The 22,167-nt window shown below is 39.8% G+C and overlaps 1 protein-coding gene across 2 annotated transcripts in view; it reads right to left on the reverse strand.

Moving 5' to 3' along the window:
* Positions 1 to 17,649, reverse strand: part of GRAP2 (GRB2 related adaptor protein 2) — a 63,620-nt gene extending 45,971 nt beyond the window's left edge. The window contains exons 1-2 of one of the 2 annotated variants that reach the window (XM_072843871.1): positions 17,302 to 17,632; positions 12,974 to 13,196 (exon numbers count right to left, since the gene is read on the reverse strand). In XM_072843871.1, the coding sequence (XP_072699972.1) occupies positions 12,974 to 12,995 (22 nt within the window). In that variant the 5' untranslated portion in view covers positions 12,996 to 13,196; positions 17,302 to 17,632. Of the gene's footprint in view, positions 1 to 12,973; positions 13,197 to 17,301 lie in introns of both variants that reach the window. The other variant, XM_072843872.1, reaches the window with a different exon arrangement.
* Between the last annotated feature and the right edge of the window lie 4,518 nt (positions 17,650 to 22,167).

Here is a 22,167-nt window from a genome sequence, read left to right on the forward strand (position 1 = left end):
ATTTTCTTCGAATTTAGATCTGTTATCAGTGTTCACACATGGGGCCTAACGGGAAGAAGATGAGTGAACGTTTTCTCGATAGTGCCTGGCCTTCGGGCAGGGTTGTGATAAGATTTGGGTTAAGATGTGACTCTGCAAGAATGTGTTGGTCAGCACGTGTGTCCCGGTGTGTGCCGAGGGCCTGGGGGGGGGGGGTGGTGCTAATGTCCCGAGCTGGCAGGAGACCAAGGAGGGCGAAGGGTCCTGAGCTGGAAGGAGACCCAGGGGGGCAATGTTTTCTGAGAGTATACACAAATCGGCTGGGGTTGGTTCTTAACCATTTTAGGGCATCAGCAGACACTGCAACTTTGTCAGACTTTGAATCCATGGTCTGGGAGAAGCACTTCCTTTTTAACATTGGATCCTGACAATGACTAGATACAAACAAAGTATTGGTGCCTTGATTAAACAAACGCTTGGGTTCCAGAAGCTCATTGAACCTTTCTGGTCTCCGTTTCTTCGTCTTTACAATGGATAGGACAATGGTACCCACCCCCTTGGGTAGGGTTAGATAGAGGAATACAGGTCAAGTGCTTGGAGCGGTGCCTGCTATTTAGGTAGCATTAAATTTGTATTTATATTATTGCATATGTCTTTGTTCATAAGACTTCATACTTGGCAGAGGACCAACTCCAGTGCTTGTGCAAAATAAGGGTTTGGTACCTATTTGTTAAATGTTGAAGGAATTAAAAGAATCGATTTAGTGGAATACATGGATGGCAACCTATTCTGACTTTTCAGTAACCTGTAATTTGGGGGCAGACCAGGCATTAGATTTAATCTCCTATAGAGAAATATTTCAAAAAAAGTGCAGTGTTCTGCAATCAAACATCTATCTCTGCAGAAAAGTAGGGAATGAAGATGGTGGTTTTGCATGAAGATCACAATGGGAATGTCATGAAAAACAGTTGGTAATGGAAGGGCAGGTAACAGGGTCCATGACTTTCAACCAAATAAAGAAAAACATTTAATATAACCAGACACTTTAGAGCTGCAAAGTACATGTTAATTTTGAACCCACAAAAATAAATAAATATAAAAAACAGGAGTCAAATCTCTGACCTATATTTACTTTGTATTGATTTTCTACTAATGACAGCTTCAAGTTGAAATGAATAATTTAAGAAAATGGAAAGAAAATGAACAGTATAATGTTTTAGGAGCTGGTACAGTTTAAAAGTTGATATTGATAGTAGGTTGAATCATATGAAACTGCCACTTCTTTTGATGAAAAATGGTCAGACATTGTCAGTTTCATACAGTTCAGTCTAATATATTTAAGCTAACTGGCACTAATCAAAACACTTATATTACTTTGCCCTTTATTGCCTTTTAACTATGACTCTAGAACTAAATTGGCCAATTATATTTGTCTTGGCCCTTTTTGCCGCTCAGAATTTGCGCACAGTAGGTGCTAAACAAATGTTTTCTTAATTGAGTGCTGTTTTCCATTATTTTCTCTCAAAAATTAGGCATAAACTTCATTCTCCTGCCTGATGGCAAGACTGCCCTTAAAATGTAATTAACAAAGTGTTAGCTTCATTTCATGTTTCATGATTTAGATAAATCCTTTCTGTTCCTTGTTTGGGGCAGCGCTGGGAAGCTAATTAATACATTATTAATATATTGTAGAGGCAGACAAGACTCTGCTTGTGCACACAAGCCACGGACAAGAATAAATTCAGGTCAGATATAGTTTTGCAATTAAGGAAAAATGTTGTTATGATAATGAGAAATTACTGTTCATATGACATATCTCTGCACACTAAAACACATTACAGACTAATAAAGGAGGTGAATGGCAGGATCAGGCAAGCTTTCTCCTGAAGATTCCAGGCATTCAGGGCTCAGTGAGGGCATCAAAAGTGCCCTGCAATGAACTAGAAAAGATAACCTTTAAGACCCCCAGAAATGAAGAGCTTCGTTATTATTCATATAAGCTTTCGTGACAGTTGGGATTGATCCAAGAGTTAAGAAATAAACCAACAGGCAGCATGAAACGGTTTTCAACTCAGAAAATAAAAAGCTTCTTCTACTGGAAGAGATGGGCATGTTCAAGGAGGAATGCAAATAACCCATTAGTTCTATTACACCTGCTTGGGCCTCAGTTTTTGCATCTTGGTTAACTACCTCCTGGAGAATATTCATTCTCTATAACATCTGTTGCTACAAGGGTAAATGGGATCATGCCTTAAAATGAGATTCATTTCTTAGAGGGAAGAGCTAAAGCTCTAAAATGGATTATTTAGGTTTGGGTTGTCCCGGAGCTGTGAGAACAGCCACATTGCATAAGCAAGAGTTCTGAGAAGAGTTGCTTTCATTTTTCAAACAGAAGAACCACAATCCTCGCTCTGTTTGGATCCTTAGACAAATCAAATAAATGAGCAAAAGAGGGTTCATGAAATCACCAGTTTTAACTTTTCCCCCAATGCCACAGATTTTTCTTAGAGATTTTTTTTCTCTGAGTGTGGAGCATACACAATATTCTGTTCGGTTCGTGCTATCTAAAGAGATCCCAGCCTGAGGGGATGTGCTCCTACAATAATGTCTTAATGCTAATTACATTTTAGAATGGTTAGGGCAAGAATAGTTCCAAACATACTTGAGGTAATAACTAGTCCTATATCCAGAAGGTCAACAGTTGAATCAAAGAGAGAAAAAAAATGAGCATATCTTAAGAAAGAGTTCAAGTGGTTTTGTGCAAGAGCTCTCATTAAGTCTACAAGAACACTTAAAATACTGGTAGAGCTAGGTAATTCTATATTTCCCTTTTTAACTCATCGAAAGCCCCTGATTTCGGGGAGCTGTGTCTGAGAACAAGAAGCATCTGGCAGGTGAAGGGGAGAAAGTGTGTTGTTAAGGAATTGGCTGGAGTTTTAGGTTAGGGTCTGTGCCAGGACTGCAGTGCAGAGTTTGAGAGGGGAGGAGGCATGGACTGCTAATGAAAAAGCAGAAGTGATGCTAGAGAGTTTGGTAACAGATGAGGGCCCTGGGCCAAGCTCCTATTCAGTAACAACACGGCTTTAAGCTGTGATGACAATAAATCCCTCAAATAATTGTGCATCAAAATCACTATATGCAAAATTACAATCTGCTCTCATCAATGCAGTTTCCATAACAGTGTCGGAACTTTTCCCCATCTTCCCATTTTTCTGTGATTTCTAATGAACATAAAAGAGGAACAATTGGAAACTATACCTATTGCTCTGTGTTTTAAATAGCTGAAGTTATCTTTCACTTTGAAGTGCATAGTATTTTAATCTATTTTTAAAATATTTATTGCACACCAATTATGGACTTGGACAATAGTCATATGGCTAATCGTTTTAGAGAGGATTCCTAAAACGACTTTGTGCTCTGCCAAAGATAAAGTATTAAAATAACAAAACAGCTCCAGGATTTTTCTTTTCTTTTCTTTTTTAATGTGCTAAAAAGTGGTGCATTGCATTCTCCAAGGGCCCCTCACTCTGCTCAAGGAGATCCTTTCAATAAGGGTGTGATGCAATCTGGCACTGTGTGAAGCAGTCTAAGTAGTAACAATTTCAAGGGGGGCCACATTCAGAAGATAAAATACAACTAAGTTGGGATTATTTTTATAATTGAAATTACAGGAAAACTTTAGAGCTGAAAATCAAGTGACAATCAAAGTTACTCAACTCAGTAACCTTTAAATAGGATTTTCAAGTGTACAGAAAAGTAGAGACAAGAAGACATCTGGATGAACCCACCACTCCTACTAGAGTTCTTGTCTTTGTTACAGACTCTAATTGCTCAAGTAAAATCATTTCCATATCTGAGACCACCCTTTGAGATAAAACCTTTCTGGAGGCCAGTTTTGGTATGTGGAATCCTCTTTTATCCCTGGGCCACAAGTCTTTGAGCTGTTACTGGTGGAGGAGGGGAGGGGAGAGCCTGGCAGATACAGACATGACGCCTGCCCTGCAGCACATCACGCTCCATTCGAGGGGAATCGATGCCCACATAAATAATTCTAACATAAGGGTAACATGAGTGCTGGGGAGAAAGAGATTAATTCTGTCTGGGGAAGGGCTAGAGACAGGGGGTAGGTTTGTGGCTAGCCCTTCAAGATTGGCTTGGATTTGAGAAGGTGGCCATATAGGAGATGGGGTATCTCAAGCAAGAGGGAGGCCTTGTTCCAGAATGGTGAACAGAAATGGTCCTTGGAACTGAGTGGATGTTCTTAACGAAATGGTTGTGCTCTACCTGTAAAAAATGTTGACGGCTTCTAGCTTATTGATGGAGGAGTCAATCCCCTAAATTCTCTCGTTTCTGTTTCCAATTAGCAAGTTGCTACTGAGTCTTACTGAATTTTATATGTCATCCAGCTGCTTTTTAAACCCTAAAATTATGTAATACAGTCATAATTTACCTTTAGAGAGCATGTTACAATTTTTAAATGGCTTTTTTATACACATGATTACATTTGATCCATATAACATCCCTGTGACACCACAGGCTCATCTCTGCAAGCTATTTCCTTTGAAAGTAACTACTACTTATAGAAACTACTAGCTATAGAAATCAGAAAAATTTCCACGAGCAGCCTTATTGTGTTAGAAGTGCACACCAGGATAGCCAGCAATTTGGGAGAAATGAAAGAAAGGGTCTCGAGATAGATAGTGATTGAGAGTCACAGGGGGACGATGGGATTGTGGTTTTGGAAATGAGAGTGATGCAGAAGGTAGAAGATGGAGTGAGTGTGGGATGGTGGTCCATTATGGGGTGGTTGGTGGTACTTAGCACAGTACTGAGCACTCCGCAAGCCCATAGTCAAAACCTATTTAGTCATATGTATCTTGAGCAATGCCAGCAGCACAATTCAAAAATATAAAATGATGGATTTTAGAACATGGGTACAGAATAAAATGAATATTTTTTATAACACCGAGGAGCAAAAGAGTGGTTCATTCTGGAGGAAGGGAAGAACAGTCATCTCATTTGACACATCTATGTTCTCTCTCATTCTGCAACATCTCCTTCTATGGTAACTTTATAAACTGCTTTTCACATACGGAATTGGTGCGCTTTTGTAACTACTTGATAGAAGCTAAAACAACCAGGATACTATGATTGTTGTAATCTAGTTGGAATAAGCCTTACTGACTTTGGATACATCAACATATCCATTTAGCCGGAAGCAAATCAGTTTACTTTTCTACTTAGAGACATGATGTGAAATGAAATTAATCCAGTTGCAGCAAAGTGAGTGGATTCAGTTGAATAAATCCCTTTCCATGGAAAAGAATTTTGTTTTGCAGCTCATTTGAAACAAAATCCACATGGCAGTATAATGCCTTCTCTGGAACTGAACAAATGCATTTATCTCAGTTTTATTTACAGCTAAATTCACATCAGAGCTATTTCATATGAAAGCACACTCTATTGTCCTTAGGTGAGGGTCACAGTGAAAACATTTGCAGGTCAACCAAAATGTGGCAATGGAACTTAGCCTATGGAGTGTCTCTCCAACTGAACTATGAATTCAGCAAAGATCAACAACTTCTTAGAGAGAGAAAAGAGAGACTAATAAAAACCAACACAAAACCATGTGTATTCTTTTAGATTCTCTCTTCTTTGCCTTCCATTGTCAAAAGGGTAGTCAGCACAGGTGTATGTTTAATAAATACATTCTGGTGGTGACTATCACAAGCAGGCAGGACCTAGAGAGGGTCCAGAGAATATCAAAGGGATGAAGAGGTTGGGGAGAGGATCTTAGGGGGCCCGTGCTAATGCAATCAGGAGATTCTCTACCCTAGAAAGGGGAAGGCTGCCTGTGGCCATTCCAGACGTAGTTGTTCAGCACAAAGCCTCTCTGGTGGGATGAAAAGAAAGCCAATATACATCCCAGGAAGAGGATTTGGGATTAGGAATGGGGAAGAAAGCTTTACTTAGATGGATTATAAGGCATCAACACAATCTTTAAGAAATCTTTCCCCAGAAATTTTACAGCTGAAAAGTAGATAATCTTTGTGAAGTGATTTAGGTGTGGTACAGCAGGGAAATGACCCAAGAACGTCATAGATTCTATTCCAGTTCTTATCCCATGATTTTTTACCAGCCAGTGTCAGGACCTGGTTTGATTCTTGCCTACCTTTCTCTATAACTGGAAGTACTTGACCCCTTCCTGCAAGTCAACCATACCGTAGGCTCAGCACTAAGCCTTTTCTGGGTTGGGAGGGATTTAAGAAGTTCACTGTGGCTGAATAACTGGCTAACTCTAGATCAGGTCACCCCCTGCTGCTGCCCTGGCTCAGAGGTGTCCCAATTCTAGCGAATGGGATTTTGTCTTGCTCCTAAGTCCTTGTTTTACTGGATTTACCTGAAATCCACCATGTACTCCCAGGCTAACACCTGAAATCCTTTCTTGTTTTCCAGGCCTAACATGATTTTGGGATCATATCTAGTATCTACTCTAGGACTCAAGCTTTGTGTCTCTCCAGCCCACCCCTCCCCTCAGTTCATCTCTGGTGTCTAGTCTCTGAATCCCATCCCTGTTCCCTAAAGCTGACTGTCTTTGTGCACAGAGCACTGGTGACCCTCTGTCCTAGGTGTCTCCTCTCACTTGTGGCTGGATCCCCCACTCCCTTCCTTACATCATCACTAAGGCCACTGACAGCCTATCTGTTCTTTGGTTATATCACGATGGGCCCCAAGGCTCCACTTTCCTATGGCATTCTTATAATGTATGGTTGCACATCTGAATCTTTCTCTACAACTATATACCTCTGTAATAGGGTTTCTCTATGGTTCTTACTATTGACATTTGGGGCTGGTTAAGTCTCTGCTGTGGGGGCCGTCTTGTGCATTGTAGGATCCCGAGCAGCATCACTGGCCTCCACCCACCAGATCCTAGTAGCACCCCCCACTACCACCCCAAATTGTGACAACTAAAAATGTCTCCAGGCATTGCCAAATGCCCCTGGCAATGAGGGGATGTCAAACCTCTCCCTACTGAGGACTTCTGTTCTATAAGAACTTAGAAAATCACGAGTATTTTAAAGCCAGTTATATATACTTTGAGAAATAGCTGGGTGTGCATAAAGTATTTAAATCTGGTAAAATTGTAAAGAATAACTCTAAACTCTTAATACCAAATGGAATTTTAGAACTGTATTACGACACAAGATGGATGCTGGGTAATGTGGGGTGAAAACCTTGCACCCTAGGTCAGTTCTTCTCATATTTTAGTGTGCATAATAATCACCAGGGGAGTCTTTCAAAAATTTGAATTCTAATTCAGTAGGCTGGAAGCAGGGTCTGAGATCCCCATTTGTAACAGGCTCCCAGGTGGTATCAACTGGACTGACTGGTGGTTGAATAGCTAAGTAGCAAGACCCCAGATCAAAAACACTGGGGAGAGGGAAGGGTGGGGAATCTTTGAATCTTGATGATTACAAGGTCATGGGAGCAACCTTAAAATTTGCATCAGAATGACAGATTAGAAAAATGTGCGTGTTCCCAGAACCATTCTTTAAGAACAAAACCTCTCACAGGAATGGGTTTTGAAATGCAACATTTCTATTAGCTTGAAGTTATAAAAGTTATACAAGTTAGCTGTGAGTTCTCCTCTTTGGTGCGGGAAAGAAAACCTATGAACAGCTAAGTTCCTTTGGCAAGACTTTTAGGAGTTTCCAAAGGTCTGACAGAAACCTAAGCTTCAAGGTTTTGGTAGTCCTTATTTTACTAACGGAAGGGGTTAGGGCTGAGGATGCGGCTGGGGGGGGGAGGGGAAGGAGAGAGAAGAGTCACTTTCGATGAGGCCTTGCCATGAAACAGGTATGTGATCATGTTTACTGAAATTACAGATAATTGTGCACTGAAGTTGTACTGACATCACATGATGTTACTCTAACCCAAAATCAGATCAATCAGCTCCAGGTTTAAAACAGTTGTAAAAATGAATGTTATTTACTATAATGTATGGCGGTAAGCATAATCAAATCTTCCCAAAGCTGCTGAGAGCCTGAAATAAAATTTCCTCCTGTCACATAATAGAGCCTCTGAGTAACTTTTACTTAGAGTTTTGTAGACATCTGACTCATTGTCGTATATCCTTGGGAAAGAAATGGCCATTCATGTTTGTTCTGATTTTATGGAGGCTCACCTGTTTGTCTAAAGATGTAGATTTGTCCACGGTTGCAGAGAATGTTTTGATAGGAAGGAGAAAATAAAGTCCTGACTCTATGGAGACCTCTTCCAGGAGGGATCCAGTGTGAGACTAGCTATGCTCTCAGCAGCAAACAAATACTCACCTGCTAAGAGAGAGAACTAATTCACTAGCTTAGAAATATTTTAATAGGTTGTTATCAATATGACTTAGTATGAGAGGGATAAATTTCTCTACACTTAAACCTCTGTGCCTAGGGTTTTTTGTTTGCTTGTTTGTTTTTAAATCAATAGCATAAGTACAGAATAAGGAAGAGTTGGCTTAATAGTAATGCATAAGAACTCATGGGTTTTAGTGGACCACAATTTCGGCATAAGTCAGCCTTGTGACATGAATGCCAAAAAGGCTAATGCCATCTTGGGCCATATTAATAGAAATATAAGGCATAGAGGAAGGGAGGCAACAAGTTCACTGTATTCTGCATTTGTTAGATGGCTCCCTGGAGAGCTCTATCCCATTCTGGCACCATGATCCATAAACTGGAGTCCTTCAGAGGTGAGCACCTTAAAATGACAGCATGCAAAATCCCATCTTAGGAGAGTAGTTAAAAGAACCAAAGATATTGATGCTTAAAGAAGACTTAGAGAGAGACATAACTGGAAGTGAGAGAAGAACTGGCTAGGTGGGAAAAGAGCTTGAGGAACAGTGTCCAGGGACAGAAATTTAATTTCTGGCTCCTCAAGGAAAAAAATGTCACGGGAGCCTTCTCAACTCTTATCATTTGCAAAATAAATGGATCACCAGCAAAGAAGACTCTGTTCCTCCTATGATTTCTGTGAACGATGCAAATTTGTAGTTGCACTTACATCTCTTTGTCAAGCCACATCTCTCCCCTGCAGGTGTGCCTCCCTGCCTCCCTCGGGAAGCCCTCTTTACAAAGCCCTCCTTGCCCTACCTGCTCTGTTCTTCTCCTTATAAGCAATGCACTATAGTGCTCATTTACTCAATTTCCCTAATGGCTTGTATGTTTCTTAGGGGGAAGAACCCATTATTTTTTTTTATTATCCTAAGTGTTCTCAGTATATCTGGGTACCGTGATTTGGGGATTGAAGGGGTGTCTGCTGACAGGAGCCCAAAGACGAATTAAAGTGACCAAACAGGTAATTTTTTATGGCATCTACATGACAGAGCCTTCTAGCATGCTCTCTTGATGATAATAGCACCTAACTGACCCTTCATTTTATGAAATAATTTGAGCTGACACAGTTAGGTTGTCTGTGTAATAAATCTTATTTTTCCCTACACCTTACGTTTTAAAATAAAAACTGTATATCCATGCTGGAAAAAAACACACACAAAAAAACAAAGAACCAAAACACAAAGTTTACTATGGAAGAGCTCCATCTGCCTTGTTCCAGGTCTTGAGAATCGCTCTCCAGCAAGGGGATTTTTTTTGGCTTCACACTTACCCCTTCTTTGTTTATTTGGGTATTTACAGGGTACCAGTGCTAAGTCACAGCATCCTACAGTATCTAGTGGATAAAGTGAATTAGTAGTCTGCTTAACAACATTGGTCTGAAAGAGAGATATGCCACAAAATGGGTTTGGCTAAATAAGAAAGCACCACGTTATGCGTTTTATAAATGAAATATTGCATACTTCTATTATATCAAAGGTATAAAAGTGCTTTTGGGGTTACAATGTATGTCTCTTCCCAAGTGTCCCACGTAGCAGGTTAGAGAATGCTATCGTTTCACTCAAGGACGGAGGAGGGAATGAAGCATACTGCATCATCCATAAGGCTGAGGAAAGAGCACAGAATATAGGAGCTAACTGCATTCTCTGTTGTTCTCATCACTGGACAGTATTTCTTCCCACAGTCAGTGACCTGACACTGTACTGAGCAAATTATGCGCTTCTCTGTGAGAAGTTGCTATAGCTCCATTCGCCAGCCTGAAGTTCACTTGGAAAATTGAAAAAGCAAAAGGACTGAGAAACCAGGACCCCCAATTTCATATCTCTGGCTATGAATCACAAATAAATCTCTGTGGCAACCTTCCTGATTACTGAGGTCGCCAGCCTCTCCCGGCCAATAAATAGTCCTTGGCCCAGACTAGTCCAATGGCCAAGAACAGGGTGGCTCCTGCCATGTGGAGCAGACCTTCAGTTCTGGGGTTCTATCTGGCAACTGACACACAAAGCATGAGAATTTTCTGCTTGTTTTAGCTTCCCAGAGAGACTCAGAATTAAGCTGGGACTATATCATGGATTTTGTGTACTTGGCAGCTTATGCTATGGACACTTTTTATAAATCTGAAACAAATGCTAATACTAAACTTGTCCTAATTAGACTGACCCAAAGACTCCAGCTAGCCCCCAAAGTGAAGGGCTTGGTCATGTCCTTCCTTCTTTCAAGGCTTCTGTGCTCAGTACCGCAGGCCCTCTTATGAGTCTCCAATTTCCAAGCACATTTCAGGGACATTAAAAGAAATAACTCTTAATAATGAAAAATCAGGTGGAAGGTTTAGGTCCTTCACGAGAAATAACCTTTATAGAAGGATAAGGTTTATCAGCCCCAAATAAGTCCATCATCATTATTTATTTCCATATTATACTCTGAACTACCCAAGAGGGATAATAAATAATCATGGTAAGTCTGTCTGATGCAGAGCACAGAAAGCAAATTCACTGTGAGGCATTCAGCCCTGCAGGAAAATGAGCAACCAGCAGAACGACACGCAAGCAGCCCACAAAAGCACTATTATGTTTATAGCTTCTAACAGGATTTGGACATTGCAAAGGAACCCATGGCAAACTGGACACCAGCTTTTACGACCTACAGGGAAGGGTAAAAGGTCTTGTCATCTATTGCAGAAAAGGTCATTTGTTCTCAGGCCCAGTGGGATTAAGTAGTTTGAACAAAATCCAAAGGGCTTCAGAGCACATAGAGTCTAATCTCTCACTTGACCGAGAGGTAAACTGAGGCCCAGAGAAGTTACAATGTCTTGTAAGAAGTTACAATGTTAAAAGTCATGCAGGTAGTTTCCAGTAGAGCCAAATTTCAGATTTCCAGAAGTTCATCAAGGGTTCCTGCATCTCCAGAACACGGTGTGATAGAAGGAGCCCTGAGTATCAACTTCAAAGCCTTGGTCTTAAGTCTTGGCGAATGTTAGCAAAATGACCTTGAGAAAGCCACTTAAATTCTCAAGCTTTGTTTTTCCCACAATGCAGCACTAGAGGTAAAATATGTAGTGCGTCTACCTCAAAGATCAAATGAGATAACGTGTGAAAACTCTTTTGAAAGACTTTATAAGGCTCAGGGTAAAATAACTTCAGATAAAGGAAATTTTTCCTGTCGCTGACAAGTGGGGGATTCATGGATCACTAGAAAGTCTGCATAAAGGTGCATGTGGCTGAGTGCTAAGCACATTTTTTTTTCTCCCTGGGGAGTTTCTATAGCTTCCCTCAGCTTCCTAACTGTGTAGCTGACAGTCTTCAACCCCTACCTCACCACTGTCAGTAAGAATCTGTGTGCTATGGGTATCAACATATTTATAATCAACTTAAAAGGTCATGGCTGAGATTTTCCCGCTGCCCTTACTGATTCAATAATCCGTATTTTTAGAACATAAATCTACTTGGGGGAGGGAAGCTAATCTGACCTCCCATTTTGTTCCATAGAGGACTAAATATCTATGGCCTATAAAATGATGAATAGAAATTACAAATTCCAAACCAACCAGGGTTTTTGTTTTCTTACTTCCCTAATAATATTTCCTAGTTATCTGAAAGAGATTTCTTTAAGGTCATATTTAACAAGAGAACTATCTACTTTTTATTTACTGAGTTCCTACTGAGTTCTCAGCACTTTGTTTCCAGTATTTTCCCATAAAGCACTAGACAAAAGACACAAATCATAAACCATTTGGAGGCTGCCACATTATGCCCATGGTTCTACAAGGCTGAGCGGTATGGAGAAAAACAAATGAAAAAGTATTATTCACGACCAATTGATCAATTAGGCTGCTTTTCATTAAAAAACATAAAAAGGCAGGACCAATTTAGCCATGACTTGTGTTCGAAGTGCATAAAAACGTTATTAATGTTGGATTTTTTTCTCATTTATTCTTAGTTCTGTTTAGAAAATTACACTTGAGAGCTTTCTGCAACAGCATTTGAGGGAGTGGATAAGACGGCACTACAGCACTTTTGTAATGCTAATGAAGAGGTAGGGATGGATACTGGTTTGTAAGGCCTTTTCTGTATACAGTTATACGTTTCAGAAGCAGAGACTGGCTTCTGCGATATCTGAGCGTATGAGATAACCAACCAGGAAAGCTACCTACTTACCAGACTCATCCATTGTCCCATAAAGAAATCCAGTGGGGTCCTTTATAAATCTGACAATGGCTATACTCCTACATTTTAGTGGTAACATCTTAATACAGTACAGGAATGTGAAAAATGAGAGGGATTTTTTTTCCCTCTTGACTATATCAAAATATCATCTCCTGCCCCACGGCTCTGAGGACTCATAATTCCCCTCTTGTATTATTCCTTTCTGTGTGCCTCTTTCCTATTCCTTCATAGTTCTATATTTTTCAGTTCTTAGTGATATCTTTTGTTTAAAGTTTCCCATACAGAGCCTTAAGCTATATAAATGCAGTAAGTACACTCATCTGTAGTATTATCATTCAGAAGAACAAAACCTAATATGTATTTTGGTAGCAACGGTACCAGGTTTTCAATAACTTAGAGTAACTTAAAATCTGAGTGGTGGTGGTGTGAGGTTCTGTTACTGCTTACCATTCAGTTCCACTTGTGTCATTTCTCATTACATGTGCCAATCTTCGGAGAGAACGCTCTAGAGTCAGACTGCTTGGGTTCAAATCCAGGCTCTACCACATACTAGTTAAGTGACCTTGTGCGGGTTTCTTATCCTCTCTGCAGCTGTGGTTCCTCACTTGCAAAAGAAGGATAATATCATTATCCTTCATTGCGCCCTTATGAAAAGCAAATGAGTTCATACCTATAAAGGAATAGACCAGTGCTTGGCAAAAGATACAGACATCATTTTAGTGACTTTACATGTATAAATTACAGTTGCCCCTTGAATAAGGTGCGGGTTGGGGCACCACCCTCCAGGGCCAAAAATCTTTGAATAACTTTTGACTCTCCCCAAACCTAACTACTAAAGACAGATCAGAAGCCTTACCAATAACTTGAACACTCAATTAACACCTATTTTGCATGTTCTATTATACACTGTCTTCTTACAATGATGTAAGCTAAGGAAAAGAAAATCATGAGAAAAATATATTTATAATACTGCCCTGTGTTTCTAGAAAAAAAATCCAAGTGTAAGTGGACTCGCATAGTCAAACCCATGTTGTTCAAGGGTCAACTATACTGAGGCTCTAAAATGATATGATGGGGCAGCCCGGGTGGCTCAGCGGTTTAACGCCAACTTTAGCCCAGGGCATGATCCTGGAGACCCCGGATCGAGTCCCACATCAGGCTCCCTGCATGGAGCCTGTTTCTCCCTCTGCCCCTGTCTCTGCCTCTCTCTCTCTCTCTTTCTCTCTGTCTCTCATGAATAATAAATAAAATCTTTAAACAAAATAAAAATAAAATGATATGATGAGATAGGTACCACTATTACTCTCCTTTTGCACCTTAAGAAACTAGGCACAGAAAGACTAATTTGTCTCATCTGGCCCAGTTAGTAACCAGAGGATTGGCCTCAAACCCATAGCGGGCACTCAGTAAGTGTTACTTCTTATTGTTGTTGGAGTTATTATCTGAATTTACACACTCAATCATATCTGCTATTGCTGCTAAAAATGATGAATTGTACTTCTAAACCTTCTTCAAATTATACAAAAAATGTATATGGTCCCCAATGGATCAGTCAGTTTCGGCAAGGATTATCACCTACAGCCATTAGGTAACATTTGTTGGGAAATAAGAGATTACCACAGTGTCAAAGTGTCACCCCCTCAGGGAACTTGTTAATTGGAAAGGGAGAAAAAGTACCTTTACGATGAGAGCTCCCTGGAGTGAGATCACTACCTCAAGCCATGATCAAACCGGGAGTCACAAATAGAGGGACAACCTGGCATTATGTGCCTCCTGATGAGATGCAATATGGAGTGACTTGTAAAAAATGTTCAATTGAAATCTAATCGATGCTCAGGCTGAACCTGGGAGTTTACAGGAAATACAGGGGGTAGAGGAGCAAATTAAATGACACCATGAGGCAACAACAAATCCAGAACGTGGGATATCCTACAAGATAACTGGCCTAACCCTCCAAAAAAATCCAGTTATCAAATAAAAAGATAAAGCCCAAGTGCAAAAATGTGCTTTTCTTTATAAAAATTAGATCCTACTATTTTTTTTTAAAGGTATAGACAATTGGGGGTCAGATGGTGAAGGTTAGATATGGTCTAAGTATTAGATGAAATTATGGAATTACTGTCCATCTTTTTTTTTTTTTTAATTGTCCGTCTTCTTAAGTATAATGATGGCGTTGTGGTTCTATAGGAGAATGCCCCTATTCTTAGATGTGTACCCAATTATTTAGGAGTGGAGTGTTGCTTTGTCTGCAAATTACAAGTAGTTCTGAAAGAAATGCACAAAGATGAAACAAATATGGCAGAAAGATAGCAGTTGGTGAGTCTAGCAGGTAAGGTAGAGGTATTCGTTGTACTAATACTTTAAACTTTTTCGTTTGGACTTTTTCTTCACTTTCTTCATAAAATGTCTTATATCTTCTTCGGAGAGCATGTGAGACTTTTATCTTCATGTGCTTAGTAATAGTTTCTTTCAATTCTCTATAATGTTTGTGAATGCATATTTAAAAAGAAATTTTTAAAAATCACTTACTGAATTTCTATTTGCTCAACCTTACTGAAACCTGATAGTAACATTGAAGAGTGCTCCATGTTAATATAGGGCCTGATACATAGTGAACGCCCAATAAATGTTTGTAAATGCTTATGTGTTAAATTTATTTTGTTCCTGAGAATTTTAAAGTTGCAGGCAGAAAGAAAGAAAGAAGAAAGAAAGAAAGAAGGAAAGAAAGAAAGAAAGAAAGAAAGAAAGAAAGAAAGAAAGAAAGAAAGAAAGGAGACTATTCTTCCTTTGCAGATCAAGAAGATATGCTTTAGCAAATACTTGAGATGGACAAAATGGGGGTGAAGCAACCCCATCTTGTGATTCAAATAACTTAGGTCACAAAGATTCTTAACCACATTTTGAATTTTTAGGACAGGATGAAAATGAAGAATCCGGCCCTAAGACTAATCCAGCAGCAACTGTTACTTATTTAAGAATTCCTCATGGAATCACACTTGATGACACATTTTGAACAACTGTAGATTTTTCTTGATCCAGGAAAAGAGGCAAGTCCTGCTCAAGTTCAGGCGTGAGTGCTGTAAGGCACCAGCATCAGCAGGTGTTATTATACTCTGAGAACCAATACATTTGTGGGAATCGGGGATCATTTTCAACTCTTCCAGAAGGCAATGGTTCTAAGAGAGATGAGGTATATTTTGTATAAAAGTGGAAAAAAAATGATCAATTCAAAGCAATAATTAATGATACAAGTTTGCATTTTTAGAGTGCTTTTTTTCCTAAGGCACTTCGTATCTGTGTGAGCTCATTTATTCTCATAGTATCTCTGTGAAGTAGACATAGAACAACTGAACTAACAGAACAAAAGGGATTTTCATCAGGACATAAGATGTGAGAGATATTCAGAAGGATATCTTAGTAGCAATAGAATTATTACTTAAATCGATACTGAACAAATCGATAGTGTTCCTCCCTTCTGCTTCAGTAAAGTCATTTTAAAAAATAAAATAAGTAAAAAAAAATAATAATAAAATAAGTAATATATTAGGGAAAATAAGCCTATAATTTATGGGAGACACTCCAAGTCTGATCTTATTCAACAATACAGGCCTTCTCTCTTTACAAAAAACAAAGTTCTCAAAAAGAGTACAAATCATAGTTTTTAAAACTTGAAATTTAAATGCACTTCAATGGTTCTGTATTTACAGTGTTCTTTATTTAACAGTGGGTTTTGTAGAGGTTTTCCTTAAAATTACATTATAAACATGAAGTTTTATAAACAATACTGGGTTGTTAAAGCAGAGTCTACTTACACTAAACGTTCTTTCTGAAACCAAAAATAAGAAAAAAAGGAGGACCCCCACTGAAGAACCGCTCAGTCTATGATAAATGCAGTTGTATAGAACAAAAGATGCTTCAACCTGAGGTTTCCACCCTCAGATGACATAACATGAGCACATGCAACCCCTTCAGAAACAGAATTTTAGATCCTAAACATTTCCCTCTTAATTTATGTGGGGCTGAATATTTTCAGTAATGTGCAGATTAAGTTACTCATACCTTATTAACAAGGACCCATTCCAGGTATGTAAACATGGTATTTTTAATTTAGTGAAATCCTTCGTGGGTATACTCAACCCCCATATTCAGGAGTAGTTGGGGCAAAGAGCACAAAGGAGCTGTCTTCAGCTCAATGCCTGAATTGGGCACCATCTTAGGGACCTGGCACTAATTATCAATAAAGAGATAAAGATAGACAATACTCTCTCAAAACCTATTTCAACATAAAGTTTTCTTTTTGTAAAGAGATCCAAAGTGGTATTCTCTGTAAAGGTACGATAAATACTGACAGAACTAGAAACGTACGTAAAAGAGCCATCCTGACCCTACAGTGCCAATGTTCATTCATTGCTGCCCAGACCTTCATTCCCGCCTTCAATTGGATTTCAGTGCCGACATGGAGAGGTGGGATTTCACCTCTGTAATGGGTCTAAAGTCTCCCTGGGATGGCTCAGAGGCCAATTAGTGGAGAATTTTGTGTGCTAGACTGGATAAGGAACAAGTTCTTCTGCTGGAAGTTGAATCCCATCACACCAAGCATTGTTACAGCAAAAGACATACAGACCTTTGTGGATGGACCAAAATATAAAAAAGCAATATTTAGAGAACCCATGGGATTCATTTTAATTAGATTTGACTTATAGAGAACATCCTGCAAGTTACAAAACTATTCAAGATCTCTAGAGTATATGGCCCGACGTTGTGTAATGACATACCTTTTTGAAGAGAGGAGGTCGAGTCTATGTCTTGGCTTTGACACCAAATTAATAGTATCTTCTCTTGCAAGAAGGAAGATGAAGTAAAATATCAAAATTATTGCATTTCAGAGTACAGATCCACCATGTGCTATCTTCCAAGGATCATACTAAAACAGGGTTCAAGTTCACAGATCCATTAATAATGCCTCCTCCTGCCTTACTTCTTACTCCCTCCTCCAAACTACCCCCAGTCAGCCCTGCAGTCTGTAGGCAAACCACACAGGAACTAGCAGATACAGGGCTTCAGAGAGTTGGGCGTGAGCCTTAGATTATGTGGTTTTGTTTTCTTGCTGCCAGAGTTGAACTAAAATGCAGGAGGTTCTCTGAAACACTTTTGCTTCTTGATGCTTGGTTTCAATTTTAACAATTTCCCCCCCCCGAATGATTATGTTCCCATAAGAAAATTTCTAATCCTAGAGGTGATCCATCAACAAGCTGTTGCTGCTCTGAAGGAAAACTCTGATTTTCCCTTATTACATCCAAGAATCCAGAGGAAAAAAAATAGGGCTTCTTCACTTCGGGGAATTTATATAAAACCACCCTGGAATCACTCACAAAGCTAAAATCCCAGAGGATATGCTTTCTCAGTAACCTCAGGCCATAATATTACTCTTAGTCCATAACATTACCCTTAACGGAAAACACAAGAAGAAAAGCTCTGAGCCAGGAGGAGTTCTAACACCAGTTTTGCCAATCAGGCATGAACTGGGACGGGTTCCTTAGATTTGGGGGATTTCTCTTTCTCCTAAATTGGTTGGGCTAAAGGATTTCTGGAATTTAAAGAGTTTTCACTGACTCAAGGTTCTTGACACCATCAACTTCTTTAGTTTTTACCTTCAAATTTGTGAAAAACCCTACTCCCCTTTAGGTTCCCATACCAAGTGCAACTTGTGAAGGCCTCTTCCTCTCTTTGCTCTCACTAGCAATGGATTGCCAACGATGCATCTTTTGCACAAAGTAAGAGACATTGCTGCTTGCTTAGTGGCACCAGTCAGAGTTTGGGCCCAAGAGAAAGAGGGAAATGCTGGTTGACAGGATGTTCCCAGTATTTATCCCTTGAAGGCTCAGAAGGAGGATATCATATAAAACTCAGTTTGGAGTTCTAAAATTTAAAGTCATTCTACATCATAAGATGATATCCTTTCTAAAAAATCTTTTCACCCCCTTTATACCTAAATCTTCGAAATGTCCTTTCTTGGGGGGGGTGAGGGGGTGTCACTCCTTGGTGATAATTGCTCAACACTTTTATTGAAATACAAAAGAAGAATCCGGTTTGGAATCAACAGAGTACTTTGGTCACAGGAGGTGCTCAATAAATATTTATTGAATGAGTTAAAGGAAGGAATTTGCTACTCCTGATTCCTTAATGAAGGTTTTTCTTTTTGTTAATACAAGTTCGTTACATTTTCTTAAATCCAAGTTGTGTCTGAACAGGGTCCCCACTATTTTCACATGTTGCAAAGATAGAATTTTAAAGTTAACAGAGTGGTTATTGACTTCAGAACAATAAATATCTTGGGGCACCTGGGTGGCTTAGTCAGTTAAGCATCTGCCCTCCGCTCAGGTCATAATCTTGGGGGTCCTGGGATCCAGCCACATTCGGCTCTGCTCAGTGGGGAGTCTGCTTCTCCGCTTCTCCCTCTCCCTCTTCCTCTCCCTCTGTGCTCTCTTTCTCAAATAAATAAATAAAACCTTTAAAACACACACACACAAAAACCCCTAAAGCAATAAATTCTCACTGTGGGCCTCAGTGTTCTTCAGTCTTCATGGTCTAAGGACCTTCTGGGATCCCATCATTATACCCAGCAGCTTCATAGCCAGTTGTCAGACACTGAAATCCTCTGGCCACAGTCCTTATCCCAAGTCAGTGGTATTGAAGAGTGAGGCCCTAAACTCCCATGGCTGGAGAGTGAGAAGAAAGGAGAAAAGATAAATAGTGTTCTATAGGAAGTATTATGGAGTTTTCGGCTTGCACCCTAATGAGGAAGCTACTTTTCCACAGGGTACTATCTCCCCAGGGAGCAGAATAGAAGTCCTCCCTTTACAAGTGTGGGACAGAATGCAGAACAGGAAAATCTCAAAAAGAAGTTATTTCAGCAGCAAGTAATGATCAACAAATGTGTTATAGAGCGTATTGACAGGGGAGCGAGGCCACTCTAGTGGTATATTTCATGGATGCTCCATAATTGAACAAGTACAAAGGCAGAACCAAAGAATAAAGACTCTAATATGAGAATGCCATCATTTCAGCCCTCACAATCATGGGGCACTCAGAAAATATAGGCAAAATTGTGAGGATTCAAGAATCTATAAAATTTGGACTTACTCATAACAGAAGTTCCTTTTGAAACCATACTCATTTAAAATTTTTCAGCAGTTCCTTTTTTTTTTTTTTAAGATTTTATGTATTTATGAGAGACACAGAGAGAGAGGCAGAGACACAGACAGAGGGAGAAGAAGGCTCCTCACAGGGAGGGACTCGATCCCAGGACCCCGGATCATGCCATGAGCCGAAGGCAGATGCTCAACCACTGAGCCACCCAGGCATCCCTCAGCAGTTCCTTTTGAAGGGTCGATGTTAATATCAGAATCTCTTGTACATAATTACGTTTAATTTACCTTTATAGTAGAACGCGTACTTCTCATTCAATAATTCAGATTCAGACATTCTCGTTTGATTCACTCAGTAAATAATGTTTGAATATCTACTCTGTGTTAGGCCTATTCTAAGTGCTGGGAATATAGCCACGAACAAAACGTAGTCTTTACTCTTACTGGATCTTACCTTCTGTCAGACAGAGAAATAATTACGTATATCAGATGGTTGGACTATTAAGGAGAATCATAAAATGGGGCAAGAGTTAGAGGAATTGTAGCCCAGGTGGGGGGTTGTGATTTTATTGGGAGATCAAAGGACACCTGAGCTAAGTCCGGAACAAAGTGAGGCAGCCAGCCTGATGGCTCTCTGGGGAAATAGTTTTGCAAGTAGAGGGGCTAGCAAATGCAAAGCCTTATGGTGGGAGCAAGCTTGATGCAATGAATGAGGAGGAGAGGAGTCATGATAGAGGTCAGAGAGGAAGCAGGAGCTGAAACACGTTAGGGCCTTGTTGGCCTTGGCAAGGTCTTTGATTTCATGCTGAGTAAGATGGGGGCCAATGGAAGATTTTGAACTGGGGAGTTACATCATCTAATTTGGGTTTTGAGTTTTAGAAAAATCACTCTGATTGTTGTGTTTAGATTAAATTGTAAGGGAGCAAGAGAAGAAGCAGGAAGACCAGTTAGAAGGCTATTGCAATGGTTCCAGCAAAAGAAGGCAGCACCTAGGACACCTGGTAGAAAGTGGAGGTGGTGGGAAATGACCGAATTCTGAATATACGGGGTGACCATAAAGCCTGGAAACATAAATATTATTTTACTGTGAATTAGAATGTGGCATTGATAAACCATTTATTACCTACCAAATGCATATTACCTAGACTTGGTGGCTGCCCTGCATTAAAGGCAAGCTGATGATATGATGTGAAGTCTGAGAGACAAAGAAGAGCACCTACAATGACTCCAGGGTTCATGGCCTGAGAAACTAGAAGCAAAGACATGTCATTATTGAGATGGGGGAACAAGCCTGGAAGATCAGAAGTTTGGTTGGGGGCATATTAAGTTTGAGATGTCTATGAGAAATACAAGTGTGGATGTCAAGATAGATATGAGTCTGGAGGTCAGAAGAGGTTAGGGCTGGAGATAAAAACTTGAAAGTTGTTGAGAGATAGAGAAAAGGTTATTTAAAGTTATGACACTGGATAAAACCACACAGGGAATGAATATTGATAGAGAACAGACCCCTTTAAAATTGAGAGGTCAGAGAAATGAGAAGAAAACAGCCAAGGAGATGAGAAGGAACAATGGCTTCCTGGAAACCAAGTGAAGAAAACTTTGTTCACTTTTATTAAATTCTGAGTTCAGGGGAAAAACACACCAAGTTATTATTGTCCATATTTGGTGAGTGCAACTAAATTATGGTGCTCCCAAATGGAAGAAAGCAGAGAGGAAGGACTCTCACATGTTAGTTTAACCAACTTAATTCCACTAGGTAGGTAATACTTTACAGTTTTGCTAAGCCTGACCAGCATCCTTTCAAATACACCCATAGATTCATTCTAAAAGGAGGAAATGAGGGGGATCCCTGGGTGGCACAGCAGTTTAGTGCCTGTCTTCGGCTCAGGGTGTGATCCTGGAGTCCCAGGATCGAGTCCCACATCGGGCTCCCTGCATGGAGCCTGCTTCTCCCTCTGCCTGTGTCTCTGCTTCTCTCTCTCCGTGTGTCTCTCATGAATAAATAAATAAAATCTTTTTTTTTTTTTTTAAAGGAGGAAATGAATGGGTCTAAAAAGAAAAAAACTGGGATCTCCAACGTTTTCCAAATACAATAGGTAGACTTGTGACTGAGAATGTCAATGGAGGAGAGCCTGGCTGGCTCAGTTGGTGGAGCGTGTGGCTCTTGATCTTGAGGTTGTGAGTTTGAGCCCCATGTTGGGTGTAGAAATTACTTAAAAATAAAATCTTAAAAAAATAAAAGAAGAAGAATGTGCAACATCAAGATGGAGTGCAACATCAAGAACCAAAAATTGGCCCTTAGGGTAGAGGAAAGGACATAGACTTGGACACTGAAAATTTGGGTCAAGTTCTAGTTAAATCACTTGCTAGGTTGAATATTTCTGGGCAATTTGTGTAACCTATTTGTTCTCTCAAACTCAGCTCAAGTTCACCTCTTCCAGGAAGACTTCTCTAATTATGTAGATTTAGACAAATCCTCTTTTACTCCCAAAG

The sequence above is a fragment of the Canis lupus genome, chromosome 11, assembly GCF_048164855.1.
Source record: "Canis lupus baileyi chromosome 11, mCanLup2.hap1, whole genome shotgun sequence".
NCBI classification, from domain to species: domain Eukaryota; kingdom Metazoa; phylum Chordata; class Mammalia; order Carnivora; family Canidae; genus Canis; species Canis lupus.